Source organism: Chionomys nivalis, chromosome 22 (assembly GCF_950005125.1).
Source record: "Chionomys nivalis chromosome 22, mChiNiv1.1, whole genome shotgun sequence".
Taxonomy (NCBI): Eukaryota; Metazoa; Chordata; class Mammalia; order Rodentia; family Cricetidae; genus Chionomys; species Chionomys nivalis.
In genome coordinates, this window is record NC_080107.1 from 38,780,119 (window position 1) to 38,795,613 (window position 15,495).

The 15,495-nt window shown below is 43.1% G+C and overlaps 1 protein-coding gene across 1 annotated transcript; it reads left to right on the plus strand.

The window, feature by feature from the left end:
- The first annotated feature begins 3,591 nt into the window (after positions 1–3,591).
- Positions 3,592–5,589, plus strand: Il36a (interleukin 36 alpha). The gene is made up of 4 exons (XM_057754602.1): positions 3,592–3,676; positions 3,741–3,854; positions 4,322–4,461; positions 5,377–5,589. The coding sequence occupies exons 1-4, from the start codon at positions 3,592–3,594 to the stop codon at positions 5,587–5,589; spliced, it is 552 nt and encodes a 183-aa protein (XP_057610585.1).
- Positions 5,590–15,495: the final 9,906 nt, after the last annotated feature.

The following is a 15,495-nucleotide window of genomic DNA, read 5'->3' on the forward strand; positions in this document are numbered from 1 at the left end:
ATACAGAGCACCGAATAAATTGGATCAGAAAAGAAAGTCCCCTTGGAGCTGAAAAGAGGTGGCTCGGTAGTTAAGAGTATTGACTGTTTTTCCAGGGGTCCTGAGTTTGATGCCCAGGAACATAAAGTGCATGGTGACTCACAACCATCTATAATGGGATCTGAAGCCCCCTTCTGGCATATAAGTGTAGACAGAGCACTCATACACAAATAAATAGTTTTCTAAAAAAGAAAGAAAATTCCCTCTGAACTGTAAGTCAGCCCCAATTAAATCCTTTCCTTTCTAAGAGTTGCTGTGGCCATGGTGTCTCTTCACAGTAATAGAAACTCTAAGACACTGTACAGCCCACACTTCAGTGTTTTCAGGCTCTAAGGCGGTGAACAAAGGAAGTTCCCAAATCAGATCATACACTGACTTTGGACTCAAAGCTACCAGCCTCTTTGAGCTATTTTCAGTTAATGAGGTCAGTTTGTGATCACCCAACATGGGCTGTCTCTCCCTATGCAGTTCCCCCCGAGCTAGTCCTGTAGCTGAAGAGCATCCTTCCTCTTCCAGTGCCTGGTCCTCCTTGCTTTGCACACCTGCCTGCAGGTGCCTTTTCTCCACAGGAGCTGGCTCAGACCTGAGTCTCAGACCTGTGGGTTCTCCCTCATCAGGCCCCTAGGGTGGTTCAGATTTTACCAGCAGATTCTCAGGATGCTGCCTGGGTGCTGGCCTCTAAGTAAGATAGTTTGACATCCTAGGCTTCCTCTCCACTGCTGTCTCACCTTCTCACTAAAACCTGCAACTGCGCTTGAAGCCTGTGAGGACTGTGGTTTGTCTCAAGGAAGCTGCTTCTATTTCCCCTTCCCTGGCCATGGAGCTCATGGCTGAGGTTGTATTCCGGTTGCTTCTCCATCTTCTCTTTGTTCTTTTTTGTGTGGTGGCGGGGGGTTGCTTTTTCAGGAATCCTTTTGCTTCCTTCTTGGATTTCCAAGACTCTTCCTCTATTTCTCTCTTTCAGATAAAGTCTATTATTTCAAATCATGATTCCTTCCCACCTCACCCAGAGTCAGTCTGTAATCCGCTATCTTACCCAAAAGTCCAGATGAATTCAGTATTGGGATATTATTCTAATGTCTTCTTACTCCCATTACTGTCAGTCTTTGGTTCCCTTGGAGGAAATGCATCTTTATTACTTGTTAGTTTTACTATTTGACTTTTGTGTTTGATTTTATGAAGTCTTACGCTGATGAAGTTATAAGGGCATTTCTTTGATATAATCCAATATCCTCGTACCTGTACCCATGGCTCTCCTGAAATGGCTTCTTTTCATCTTTCTCTCTCCTCCTGTTTGGTGCCAACAAAGTCCATTTGCATAGTTTTCAGGGATTGGAGAAAAATGGCTTCAGGGCTCAGGAAATGGTCCCTCCCTGCCCCCAGACATGCCTGGACACCCCCCACCTCTTTCTTTTTGTATTGCTTTGATTGTGTTACTGAGCATGGATTTGTGCTGTAAACACAGAAGGCAAAGTCCCAGAGTCCTGGAACTCACCATGTAGACCAGGCTGAGCTCAAACTCATAGATATCCACCTGCCTCCACCTCATGAGTGCTGGAATTAAAAGCATGTACCACTACTCCCAGTGGTATAGCAATTTTAATATTCTTTTCTTTCAGATCTTGAGTCTGTAGGTTGGAGTAAAGCCTGAGTTTCTGTATTTCTGAAAGATGCCAGATGATGCCAAAACATCATACACAGCCTCTGCTTTAGAATAAATGTGTGCATAATTAGGAATGCTGACATTTTGAATACATATCATTTGATTATTTTGAATACCTATCATTTGAATACAAGTATTTTCCTTTTGAACACTGAGCTACTGTCTTAATTGAGGTTACCGTTATAGCAGGGAACCTGATTAGGAGACGGCTCCAGGAAATGTAGGGTATACTAGTTACCTTTACAGGTAACTGTGACTGGGAGCAACTAGGAGCCCTCAGGGGACAGGAAGGCTAGGACCTTATCCACTAATCCCTTAACTCATTGGTAGCATTTGTCCCTGAGATGGAAGCCAGTGAGATATGAAGGTGACATGTTCTGGGATCTATTGGAGGAAGACTGTGAACTCAGATATGGGATAAAACATCAAAACCAATGCCTCAGTTTTCTTTTGCAAAGATCTAATATAGATACTGTTGTCTCAGACCATCTGACAACTAGGCTTTGAAGGACTCCAAGAGGCCCAAACATGAAAATATGTCGTAATCAGGCCCTGCCTCCCCACCCCTCCCCACTTCCTTCTCTCTTGCTAAACCATTTAGGTTCCCTTATTTAGGCAATTTCACGTTCCTAAAGCTGGCCATCAAGGTCCATTCTCTTATTTGGCTACTTCCTCATGCCTGACTCCTTCCTGAGGCTAACCACCAAAGTCCAGCTATCAGAATTCCCTATTTAGCTACACTGACCAATACATTCAATCAAAGCCTACCAACTCATCCTAACACAGACCCCCCAACCTTTCCCCTTTAAAAAGCACTCTTGGAGAGACTTTGCTGCTGTTTCTGTCCGACTCAGATTCAGCCATCTTGTCTCTCTGTCTTGCTTAATAAAGGATTTCTTTGTGTTAGGAATCTGTGCTTGGGTGTGTTCTATGCCTAAATGGGGTTCAGAAGGGAGCACCCTGAGGTGTGTAGGTTCCTTCAGGCTTCCTTATCCTATAACAAGATAATGAGTCATATCAGCTGAGGGATGGGCAGGCAGTCCAGGAATCGGTGCTCAATGGTGGAGAAGTGGCTTTCCAGAAGCACGTGTTGGCTGGGAGAAAGTAGAGCATCCCCTTCAGTCAGCCTAAGGTGACTTGTGCCAGGTTAAAAGCTACATAGGACTTAAGACTCCGTCTTCTACTGGCTCTTGCCCTTGCTACCAGCTCTTTTGGAATGAGCAATATTATAGCACTTCATTTTACATCACCTAGTCCTGTCATCCACCCTGGGGAAATCCCATAATGTTTATTTCCTCAGTCAGTCAGAATCTGTAACTGTGTTTCCTGCTTTCTGCTCTTACGGGTTTAGCATGCCCTCACATCCCAGGACACTCTCTGATAGGTCACAACCTTGCCGCCGCTGACATTTATTCCGATAAATGCTCAGTGAACCCTCCAGCACAAGGAACCAGCAATTATCCAGGGTGCCAGGCAGTCCCAGATCCACTGAGGCAGAACTTCCTTTATGTCGTGTATAAAAAGGCACGGGCCCCAGGAGAGCCTTTCAGAGAAGCTGAGCGCAGCAGCAGCCGTAGTTCCGTGGTGCACAGCCTCAGTTCCTCCATAATCAGGTGAGAGATGCATCCTGTGGCTTTCAGTCAGTGACTTCTGATCTCTTGCTGTTTGCCTCTGGCCTTGGTGCTCTCTGTCCTGCTGAACCTCAGGCCTGCACGGGAGTTATAGAGTAGCTGCTTAGCTTGGACAATAAGCTGAGTCTAAGGATGTAGAGGGGTCTTGGTGAGACTTGGGATAGAGAGGCTGCCTGGGGTCAAACTGGGACTAACTCTGTTCCTCCCTTAGGGTCGGTCTGCACGATACTGGAGCTAGGATAGCAGCTCATCACCATAATGGATAAGGATGACATCATCATAATAAACGATAAAAAACGTAAAGACCTTCATGGAAGAGCAAAAGATTGGGAAGCGTGGGTGGGTGAGTGGGTGGGGGTGTTCTGTGTCTTGGTCCTTACATATCCGCATTTTTACTTTCTTTACAGAATTACGCAGAGAAACACCTTTGTTAAGACATATTCAGGACCTTAGTAGCCGTGTGTGGGTTCTTCACAACGATATCCTCACTGCAGTCCCTAGGAAAGAGCAAACAGTCCCAAGTGAGTAGCCCAGGCCCTTTGTGGCAGCCCCTCTGGCTAATGTTGTGGGTCTGGCCTCAGCTTTTCATTTCAGCGCACGTGTGTTAGCTGGCCTTACCTGGAGCAGCATTGCATCGGCAGTTTCGAATAGAGGGCAGCCATAGGCTTGAACAACTAGGGAATAAGTCAAGGGAACGAGAGGTGACTCCAGGAAGGTTGAGGTTGAGGTGGAAGTTTTTTTCTGTGCCGTTTCAAAGAGTCAAACAACAAAGAAAGATCTATGAGGTTAAACTTTGAGTCTATGAGAAGCTGACTTCTCTAATGGAAAGAGTCACCCAAATGGGCTGGCTGTGTGAGCCAGGTGGTGAGTGGCGGGCGGGTGGCACAAGGTTGGCGAGGAGATTCCAGCCACTGTTTCTTTGTCTCTAGTGTAGAGAGATACTTTGGAAGTATGAACTGAACCCCGGTTTCTGCCCTTGCATCCCTAGTCACTGTCACCTTACTCCCATGCCAATATCTGGAGACCCTTGAGATGCACAGAGGGGAGCCTATGTATCTGGGACTGAAAGACCCTGAGTGCTGTCTGTTCTGCACACAGGAAGGCGAGCAGCCAGTGCTGCGGCTTAAGGTGAGTTTAGGAAGAGAAGGATCTGCAATCACTTGACCAGAATCCATCTAAGTAGCCCATAACACTCTCATTTGACAGAAACCCTGACTTTCAAATCTTTTAAAAGGCAATTCACAGATTATCCTCACAGCAATTTATTGTTCCCTTAAGAGTGCATGCATCTTCAGAGAACAAGAGAAAACAAAATTGGAGGGATATTTGGAAGTAGCTTTTTCCAAAATAACTTTTTTTTTTATTTTACAAAAGTAAGTTTTGACAAGGAGGAAGGATTTTAGAGTTACTCATGCATGTGTGCGTGTTCACATTAACACATGTCTATGTACATGTGTGTACACATGTGGGTATAGGTCAGAGATTGACAGTGGGTATCTTCCTTCATCTCTCCTTACATCATCATCATTACTGTTTTTTTTTTTTTTGAGACAGGGCTTCTCTGCAACTAACTCTATAGACCATACTGGCCTCGAACTCACAGATATCCACCTGCCTCTGTCTCCCAAGCAATGGAATTAAAGGTGTGCACCATCATCCCCCCCACACACACATATTATTTTTAAGACAGGTCTCTCACTAAATCTGAGGCTCACCAACTAGGCTAGGCTGGCTGGGGGAGCAGGGAGACAGGGCAGTTGGGATGACTGAAACAGCTAGGCATGGCACCTGCCTCTCATCTCAGCGTTGAGGATATATCTCAAACCATTAGAAATACCAAGCTACACACGAACAAGCAGATTTGACAGTCATGTCCTAATGTTTCTACTATACTCTTAACATATATTTGGGGAGTGTGATTCTAAATACTCTCTTAAGAAACAGAAGTCCCCAGGTTTTCATGTGGGGAGAGGGTGCTGATGTTAGAGACAAATGAACAGTTCAGATGGTGATGTTTCTTCCTGGGATCTCCTCATCCTCCAGGAAGGGAACATACTGGAACTGTACAGCCAAAAGGAATCTGTAAAATCTTTCCTCTTCTATCACAACAAGAGTGGCACAACATCAACATTTGAATCTGCAGCCTTCCCTGGCTGGTTCATCGCTGTGTGCTCCAAAGGAAGCTGTCCGCTCTTTCTGACCCAAGAACTGGGGAAAACCCACATCACCGACTTTGAGATGATTGTGGTGGAGTAAGGTCGGTCTTGTATTGGGTGTTGTCTGCCAAGCAGAGAACGCTGCCTTTGCCTCTACCATACTGGCCCTCAAGGCTCTTTCTCCTTACATGAGCGTTGTTATCCTGGTCAATTCTTTACAGAGAGGCAGGTTTGCTTGTGTCAACGCTAGTTAGTTTTCGTCAACCTATAAGCTAGACTCATCTGCGAAGAAAAAAATCAGTTGAGAAAATGCCAGCATTGCTTTGTTGGCAAGCCTGCAGGACTTTTCTTTATTAGCAATTGATATAAGAGAGACCCACACCACTGCGGTTGGTGCCGCACCAGGATGGGGAATCTTAGGGTGGATAAGCAAACAAACTGAGCAAGCCACGTAGAGGAAACAGCACTCCTCTGTGGTCCCTGCTTCAGTTCCAGCCTCCACGTTCCAGAACTATGTTCTTGCTATGACTTTGGTCAGTGATGGACAGTTACCTGGTACTGGGAAATGTAAAATGAAATAAACCTTTTCCTTGCCAACTTGTTTTTGGCAAATGTTTTATCAGCGCAGCAAAGAAGCAAACTAACAGACATACCCAAGTTTCAGAGATAGGAAGCAGGTTAAAGGGCAATATAGCAAAGTCTGAGCCTGGTATAGGAAGAAAGAATCTGTTTCTGGGCTTTTCACTCAAAGGTGTTTGATGCCATCCAATATATTCATGTAATGATCTAAATGCTGGTGTAGGTTGTCGGAGAAATGGTAGTGATATATTGGGCATCTTTGCATCTTTGCATAGTCATAGAGTTAAATCATAACACCTTCACAAAACTAACCAAGAGAGCTCTAACTATATACTACATGAGATATATGTATCTATAGAGCTGCTAATACGAAAACTAAGAAATGTGGACGGTGACCATATGTGTTCACACTTCTGGGTTTTTAGGCACATTGCTCTGTGGCACTCTCTCAAGATCTCTCAGATGCCAACAAGAAGAAGCAACCATCTACACCCCCAACAAAGTGGAAGACTAAAAAGAACGCTGAACCCTCCTGTGACTGCCTTCCCCCTCTCTGTGACATCTGGATCAGCTGCAGAGCATCTTACCAAGTGTTCATCCAAAGCATTACTGCTGGGTTTTATAAGGAATGAACTTGGTGGAATAAAATCGTCTATCTCGCCTTCTTTATTGACTACAATAATTTTGGTAGAATGAAACAGCCATAATATTTTTGCATTTATAAGGAGATATAGCTTATAAAGCAGGTTCATATGAAGTTGCTTTCTCTCTCTTGTATGTATGTATGTATTTGCATGTATGTGCATGTGAAGACCAGAAGTTGATGTCGGGTGTCTGCCTTAATCACTGCCCACCTTTTATGTTGAAGCAGGGTCTTTCATTTGGGTGCAGAGCTTGCCAATGCAGCTAGTACCGCTAGTCGGCTTATTCATGGAGAACTCCCTATCTCTACCTTCAGGGATCCTGGGATTACAAACGGGTTAAACTTTTTAGTCAACTTGATACAAGCAAGAAGAGGGAACTTCAGTTAAGAAAATTCCCCCAAAAGATTGGCAAGTCTGTAAAGCGTTTTCTTGATTAATGACAATGTGGGAGGGTCCTATCCACTCTGGGAAGTGTCACCTCTGTGCTGGTGACCCTGTGTTGTAGAAGAAAGCCTTGAGGAGCAAGCCAATAGGTAGCATTCTTCCATGATCTCTACTTCAGTTTCTGCCTCCAGGTCCTGACCCTATTGAGTTCTTGCCTTGGCCTCTGTGGTGGTTTGATGAGAATGCCCCCACAGGTCCATATATTTGTATGCTTAGTCCCTAGTTGTTGAACTGTTTGGGGAAGGATTAGAAGATATGACCTTGTTGGAGTAGATGCCTTCTTGTTGGAGGAATTGTGTTGCTAGGAATAGGCTTTGAGATTTCAAATACCAGCACCAGGTCCAGTGTCTCTCTCTCTACCTGCTGCCTGAGGGTCTGAGAGGATGGAAAGCTCTCAGCTACTGCTCCAGTGCCTGATCTCTCTGTTTCCCACCATGGAAATAATGAGAACCCTCTGAAACTGTGAGCAAGCACCCAATTAAATGATTTTCTTTAGAAATGTCACCTTGGTCATGATGTCTTTTTACAGGAAGAGAGCAGTAACCAAGACAGCTTTCCTTGATAAGTTATGACCAGAATGTGTAAGCCAAATACATCTTTTCCTCTCCAAATTGCTTTTGATTATAATCTTTATAAAAGCCGTAGAAAGTAGGCTAGCACAGTCACCAGGCCTGCCTAGCACTTATGTGGGTACTAAGGATTTGAATTCTGGTTCTCAGATCTGAGAAGCACCTACTTTACCCTCTATCCCCTCTCCTCGGTCCCAAGTCTCTTAGTTTTCAGAACTAACAAGATTTTTAAGGAAGGTGGTCTCTTCCAAAACCAAGTTCATCAAGGCCCAAATATGGGATAGCTAGGACAAGCAGAGTTCCATTGATAAAAAGATTGTGTTCTGTATTTCAGGGCACGATGTAGATACATAACTGTCTGAAAATCTCCTGCCTGGACCCTGAAATGTGTTTCTGTGAGCATCTTTTGAATTTTTCCTTCGAATTTATCAACCATAAATTGACTTGGCTTTCATGTATGGTGAGGATATGCATTTTTGAAGGCTTATTCTTTCCTATATTCTTTTTAAGTTCAAGAATATTCTTAGTAATTCTTTGAGAATTTCCTACAGTATGTTTTGATCGTGTTCACTCTGTCCCCAAACTCCTCCCAGATCCACACCTCTTTCCCGACCTACCCAACTTTGTGTCCTCATCTTTTTTTTTGTTTGTGTAGTTTTAAACCCATTGAGTTCCATTTTCTCTGTCTTACAGGAGGCAGATGCATTCGGGATTTTCTTTCATTATACACACACACACACACACACACAAAGCTAAGTTCTTTGCAGTGTGGTGGTTGATAAATTCATCTCTTCATCCTGCTGGAAACGATAGTAAGTCAAAGCCTCCCTTTGCCTTCAGTGCAAAAAGGGCCCTATCAGGTTCTTTTACCTATCTCCTGCACTATAAAACTTCAAGAGATAAACTGTTAGAGTCACATTTTACCTAAAATTGGTGCCCAGTCCTGAGGACACATCCCAGTAACTTCAGAAGAACTGGGGGTTACTCATTTTCAACCACAGTGACAACTGAACACTGCAAGAAACAGAACCCCTACCCCTTTTGCACATTTCTGCTAGATAGCTCTTTTATAATACATTTCTTTTTTTTACCAACATTGTGAGAACACTTTATTATCAGAGCATTTTCTTTTTTAATTTATTAATTTCTTTTTTGTTTTTTTTTAAAAAACTATCTTTTTTAATTTTACATACCAATCCCAGTTCTCACTCCCTTCCCTCCTCCTTTAAACCAGTTTATATTTAGGTCTCTTCGAAGTGGTGTGACTTTTTTTCCTTGGTACACTTTCTGAACAATAGTAACAACAACCTTGGTTTTATAAACCTACAACTGTTGATGATAGTACTGCTTGACTTACCAAGAAAACCAGACCTCAGGAGCAAGGCTGAGACTAGCAGGCAAAGCTTTACGTGGGGTATGACTGCCGGGCTGTCCCCAAGAAAAGGAATTCAGCACTGCCAAAGAGCAGTTTGGGGTTTATATGGTGCTTTTAGTCGGGTGGGAGTATAACAGGAGAGCATTAAGGAAAAGGGGGCTGTCTCAGGCAAAGGGGACTGCAATAAGCAAAATTTTATGGAGGCCGGGGATCTGGAGGCTGTGGTCAAGCTGCTCTGCAGAGACAAGGGGTCATCAGACCTCTGTGATGTGTACTTGTTCCATTTCAGTTACACTGAACGAGCTGGATCCCACCTGGGTCACCCATCTGGGTGTCTTAGGTGACTCCCTGTTGCGTCAAAGATCTGGGCCAGCCCATAAGAATGATCTCTTAGTCAAGATTTTTTATGACAGCTTGCCTACCTTGATTGTCTGATGTAACCGGTCTTTCTTGTCAGACTTTATTTCTTTTTGAACCACCAGCCCCCAAATAATGACACAAAGACTTATTACTAATTATGAAACTTTGCCTTTGGCTTAGGCTTGTTCCTAACTGGCTCTTGTAACTTAAATTAACCTGTTTCTACTAATCTATGTTCTGACATGTGGCTTTTTACCTCTCCTCCATCCTGTATGTCCAACTCCCTCGGTGTCTTGCTGGTGTCTTTCTTGTGTGCCTACATTCATCACAAGTCCCTCTCTTTGCCCAGAAGTCTTGTCTTACCTCTCCTGCCTAGCTATTGGCCATTCAGTTCTTTGTTAAACCAATCACAGTGGCACATCTTCACACAGTGTAAACTCATATCCCACAACAGTCTACTTACTGTATTTAAACCAAGACTTCCTGTTTAAAAATATTCACATTTTTGTTAGTATTATAAAATGATTATTATTCAATATAGATGTTGAATAGAGCTTTACTGTAAATCTTTCCCCCAAACCTTCCATTTTGGAGGCACCTCTATTTTAGAGCCAAATTCCTAGAACCACAAATAATAACACTTTGTTTAAAGGGGGAGGATGAACTGGTCCAACCAACGTGATTTCTGTGTTACTATTGATATTTAAAATGTCAAAACACAATAAACTTATAGACATCACAATTAACGCCAGAGTTACCTGTTTTTTTAATCACTGACCCTGACAGCCATCTGTCTTAGACATGTGCTCAATGCCCTATATATAGTACAGGAACTCACCATACCTTCCAAACATAAAAACTCTAGTTAATGAACACAAATTCCAGATGTTAAATGCCAAGGAAGGAAAGGTTCCTCGAAGCCCTGCAGCCTTTTGTCTACCTAGGAGTAACTGATCTTAGTACTCTTAGTAGAGATAAACCAAAGATTTTGGGTTGACTCTTTTTATCCAAATTATACCAAAAGCAATCAGTCTTCCTTAAAAACAGCACTAGTGGTGCTTTTTAAATATCAGAGAAGTCTGGAGTTCAGGTGAGTGAAAAGGTATGGCTGAATCCTCACATCTGGCAGGGGCAGCATCGTGTTTAAAAGCTCCACAGCTGTTTCATGTCAACTCCATACTCCATGTACAACAGCAAGAGCAAAACTACATCCCATGGATATACTGTCATTTCCAGCCAATGGGATTTAAAGAAAGGGCACTGGGAAGACTTAGGAATCAGAGGTTGACCAACTTTCTAGACTCTTGAAAAGGGGATTTGAGTGTATCATCAAACACTAGGTTAGGCACTGGTGACCTGCCCTAGGTTCTATGGGAAACGTGCTGGAAGGAGCCATTTTCCCAGGACTTCACTGTTACAGTCTAGGAAAATGTCTTATCTGACTTCAGGGAGCTCCCGTGTTCAGAAAGGAAAGCTTCCAGGCTCCGGCTTGGTAGATTCTGCCAAATAGTTCTGCCATGTCATGTCCAGTTTTCCTATTCTGGGCATTTTCTTCACCTTCTTCCCTTGAGATAAACTTTAATGGCTCTGCTTACCACACATCTATTTGTAAGCTATGAGACAGAACGAATCAACACTGTTCCAATCTACAGTTTAGTAAAGAGTTCTGGGCCAAAGGTCATCTGGTAGTTTAGACCTAGAACTTAAGTTCATGGGGCAAACAGTACTACCTAGTGAGACAACATGAAAGAGGAGGAATCGAGGTGACTCCAGAGAAGCTTCACCTTTAGAAGTCATGTGAGGAGCAAACAGCAAACTGGATTAGGAAGAGACACCTAGTAAGGTTGGGAAAGCCAAGGCAGGGCTTGGTGCAGACCATCTGGTATCTGAGTAAATGTTGTGAAAGGGGTGGAGTTGCACCTAACACTGTCTGAGGTGAAATGCCAGTGCCGTCTGGACTAGGCAACAGACAGAGGTGTCATCCCTGTTGCTCCCAAAAAGGGCTGGGTGGAAAACTCAGGCAGAGTTTAGAGTGTGCTGAAAAGTGAGTGTCTTATTAAGAAGTGATGAACAAATTACAAGGACAACGAGATATGTGTCTTTCATACTGAGCTAACAAAATTCTTATAATCTGAAGGCAAGTATTAGGCAAGGAAGAGTAAAGAGACCTTGGAGGTAAACGGGAAAAGTCATACCTAAGACAGAAAGCTCTCTTGAAAGTAAAAACATACCTACTCCACCCCCCTCAATTCACCCTTCTAGTCTAAAGAAAGCCTTGCATGCATAAGTACGGTGTGCAGATATCCAAGGAGGTCTTCAGGAGGATGCTCATGGCCACACTGATTATGAAACAACCTCCCTGTCTATCTCTGAAGGAATGGCTAAGCACTGACAGTGAAATGAGTTTGTGGGAAAGTTCACAGCAGCTGCAGAGAAAGAGCTAAAGCTGCCCCTACCAGCACAGACATCTATTCAAACCTGGCTGGGTGAGAAAGGACATGTAGTCTATCACACGAATCAGGGAAATGCAATGCATGTGAGTGAGTAACACACACCACACACTTACAGATACACAAGGCACACAGAGAAAATCACTGGGTGCTTTCTTTCCTTATTTTTTTTTTGTTTTTTTTTTGTGTTTTGTTTTTTTTTTCTGAGACAGGGTTTCTCTGTGTAGCTTTAGAGCCTGTCCTGTAACTTTCTCTATAGACCAGGATAGCCTTGAGCTCACAGAGACCCGCCTATCTCTGCCTCCCGAGTGCTGGGATTAAGCACATGCACCATCACCTCCCAGCAATGTATTTTCTTATTGAATGAACCAGAATGGATACCTCTGAGTTGAGGAAAAGAGAAATTAGTATTTGGAGGCAAACAATTTAGATTTATTTGCTGAATGTATTTCTTTAATAACAATTAACAATATTTTAAAGAATTATTAGTTATCTGTGTGTACGTATGTGAGCATGTGTGTATGTTCCTGTATGTCTATATATATGTGTGTGTGCGTGTGTGTCCATGCCATTCATCTGTATGCAGGTCAAAGGACAACTTGTAGGCCCGGCGGTGGTGGCTTAATCCCAGCACTTGGGAGGCAGAGGCAGGCGGATCTCTGTGAGTTCAAGATCAGCCTGGTCTACAAGAGCTAGTTCCAGGACAGGCTCCAAAACCACAGAGAAACCCTGTTTCAAAAAAAAAAAAAAAAAAAAAAAAAAAAAAAGGACAACTTGTAGGAGTCATTTTTCTCCTTCCACCATGCAAGTACTGGGGGTCAAACTCAGATCATCAGACTTGGCAGCAAGCACCTTTATCCTCTGGACCATCTCACTGGCCTGACAACATTTTAAAGTGAAAAGAATGAACAGGGTATAAAGAAAGTAGCTTTAGCGGAGGTTGTGAGTTTTCGAAAACTGAGATCCTTGTCATGTGCTTGGTGAGTGACCATTTTCTAGTAAGATAACTCAACCGTGGTTACCTAAGCCAAGCACTGGGCCAACTGTGTGTTGTCATAACCAACCAAACAACAACAGTTGGCGGGGAGGATGTGGAAAAGGGTAAACCTTCTGCACTGCTGACGGAAATGGGAACTAATGCAGTTGCTATGGAAATCAGTATGTAGGTTCTTCAAGAATTTAGAGGTGGATCTGCCACGTGACCCAGCTCTGCCACTCCTGGCTGTTTACCTGAAAGGCCCAAGTCAACGTGCACAGAGGTACATGCACAGAGGTACGTGCACAGAGGTACGTGCACAGATGTATGTGCACAGAGATACATGCACAGAGGAACGTGCACAGAGGTTCGTGCACAGAGGTACATGCACAGAGGAACGTGCACAGAGGTTCGTGCACAGAGGTACGTGCACAGAGGTACGTGCACAGATGTACGTGCACAGAGGTACGTGCACAGATGTACGTGCACAGAGGTACATGCACAGAGGTACGTGCACAGAGGAACGTGCACAGAGGAACGTGCACAGAGGTTCATTGCAGCAGGATTCACAAAAGCTAAGTGAGGGAGCAAGCGTTAGTGTCCATCCACAGAGGAGTAGACAGAAGAAATGTAACAGACACACCCCCATGTGCATAAATTTTTTCAGGCATCGAGGATGTAATTTGCAGGAAAATAGATACAACTTGAGATAATCATATCAAGCAAATTAAATCCGTTTCAGAAAGACAACTATTTCTCTAGTTTGTGGCTCCTAGATTTTTTTATAGCTACATAAAGCACATTGCAAATATATATATATATATATATATATATATATATATATCATGAAAGTAGAAGATATATATATATATATATATATATATAATGAAAGTAGAAGCAAAATAGCCCTTAGAGACAAGTACCAGGAAGGGGTACTTAAGAAACAGGAAGGTAAGAGGGTAGAGGCAGCTTATGACCCAGGTGCCTTTTATACTTGGGTGAAAGCGGCCTTTTGTGGTGGAGTGCTGTGATTTGTGAATGTCTGCCATTGCACTGCTCCATTATGCCAGATCTGGACGATCTTTCCTTAGAGAAGTATCTTTTTGTTACCACACATTTTAAGTTGACATGCACTAATATTCATATTTATGGGAACACACTGTGATGTCTTTATGCATTTGTGACTTACATAATGCCCACTTGATTCTCTGGTTACTTCCTGTCCCTAAAGGTGACCCAAAGGTGGCTTTTATTTCTTCAGTATGTCCACTTTTCCTCCTTCCTCAATGGTGGCACAAGTGTTTATATTAGATCATAAACAAAATCAAGACACCCCTCTTGGCCCATGTAAGTGACAGAGATGTTCAGTTTTAAGCTGTAGACACTTTAAAATGTATTTTCCAAATAATGAAGGAAATCAGAACTGAGGAAAGGAAAAGATAGATATAGATGCTATCAAAAACATACAAGAGGAAAGAATAGATAGACAGGAATAAAAACATCGATGAGACAGATTAAATGGATTTGCACTCAGGTTGCGAATGGAAGAAATTCAGGGGGACCTGGAATACGAGAATGAACCTTCCTTCTAGACACCCTTGAATAGCCCGACATTCAGCGTCCTAGGTTTGAATATGGTCACCATGCCTCCAGTTTAAGAAAGCAAAATATAATCAGCATTTTATGCAGTATTAAACTATTTCATAGACTGTAGGGAAAAGTCATAAGGACATGTGATTCCGAGATTAGAACAGAAGAAACACCATATTGCATCCTTTCTCCATCTGTTTTTTCTTGTGCACAAGTGCACATACATAAATTCTCTACATGCTACAGACTGACAAGGAACTTGTCCTTCTCCTGCAAATCTTAGGGCATGACTTTATTGAACTGCTTTCAGATTAACCATGCAGAAATCCACTATCCTTGAGTCTCCTTCTCTGGTCTATAGCTTAAATTCAAGTGGCAAATACTATCTATAACATCAATCCAGTACCACAAATAGGATATCTGGACACTTTCTGAGTCTGGTGCTGCTCCCTTCTTTTTTCCTCCTTCACCATGGCACCACGCTCACTTCCTGTATCAGACATGGAAGATGGGTTGTATCTCTCCCACTTAGGTGCAGCCTATGGACCTTCTGGGAAGTGACTGCTTATGAGCACAACCCAGGACTCCGTTACATTTTCAGTACCACTGGCCACTCTTTCTATGCACCCCTGAGCTTGCAGAACTCAGAATCTTTGTAGCAGGCCCTACTGTGTGTTGGCCTTCATTGTTGGAAGTTCCTCCTGGTCATCTGTATGGCCATCTTATTCTTTATCCTTGCTCTGTCCTAGAAAAAAAATAACATCTCCACTAATTCTTTGGAGTCCTATGTTACTCAAATGTTGTGCATATACCGGAAGGTATATGATGGAGGGCTTAGGCAAAGTGCAAACCCTCAGACTGTACCCACAACAATCTGAGAGGCAGGTGGTAAACACTACTGGGGGTGGGAGACTCCGGGAATATTCAGTTCTGTTCTGTCTGTACCCGCCTCTTTCTGAGTGGACATCCTTTCATGGTCATAGTTTCCTGGGGTTACAAGTATCATATTAAAAAGTAGG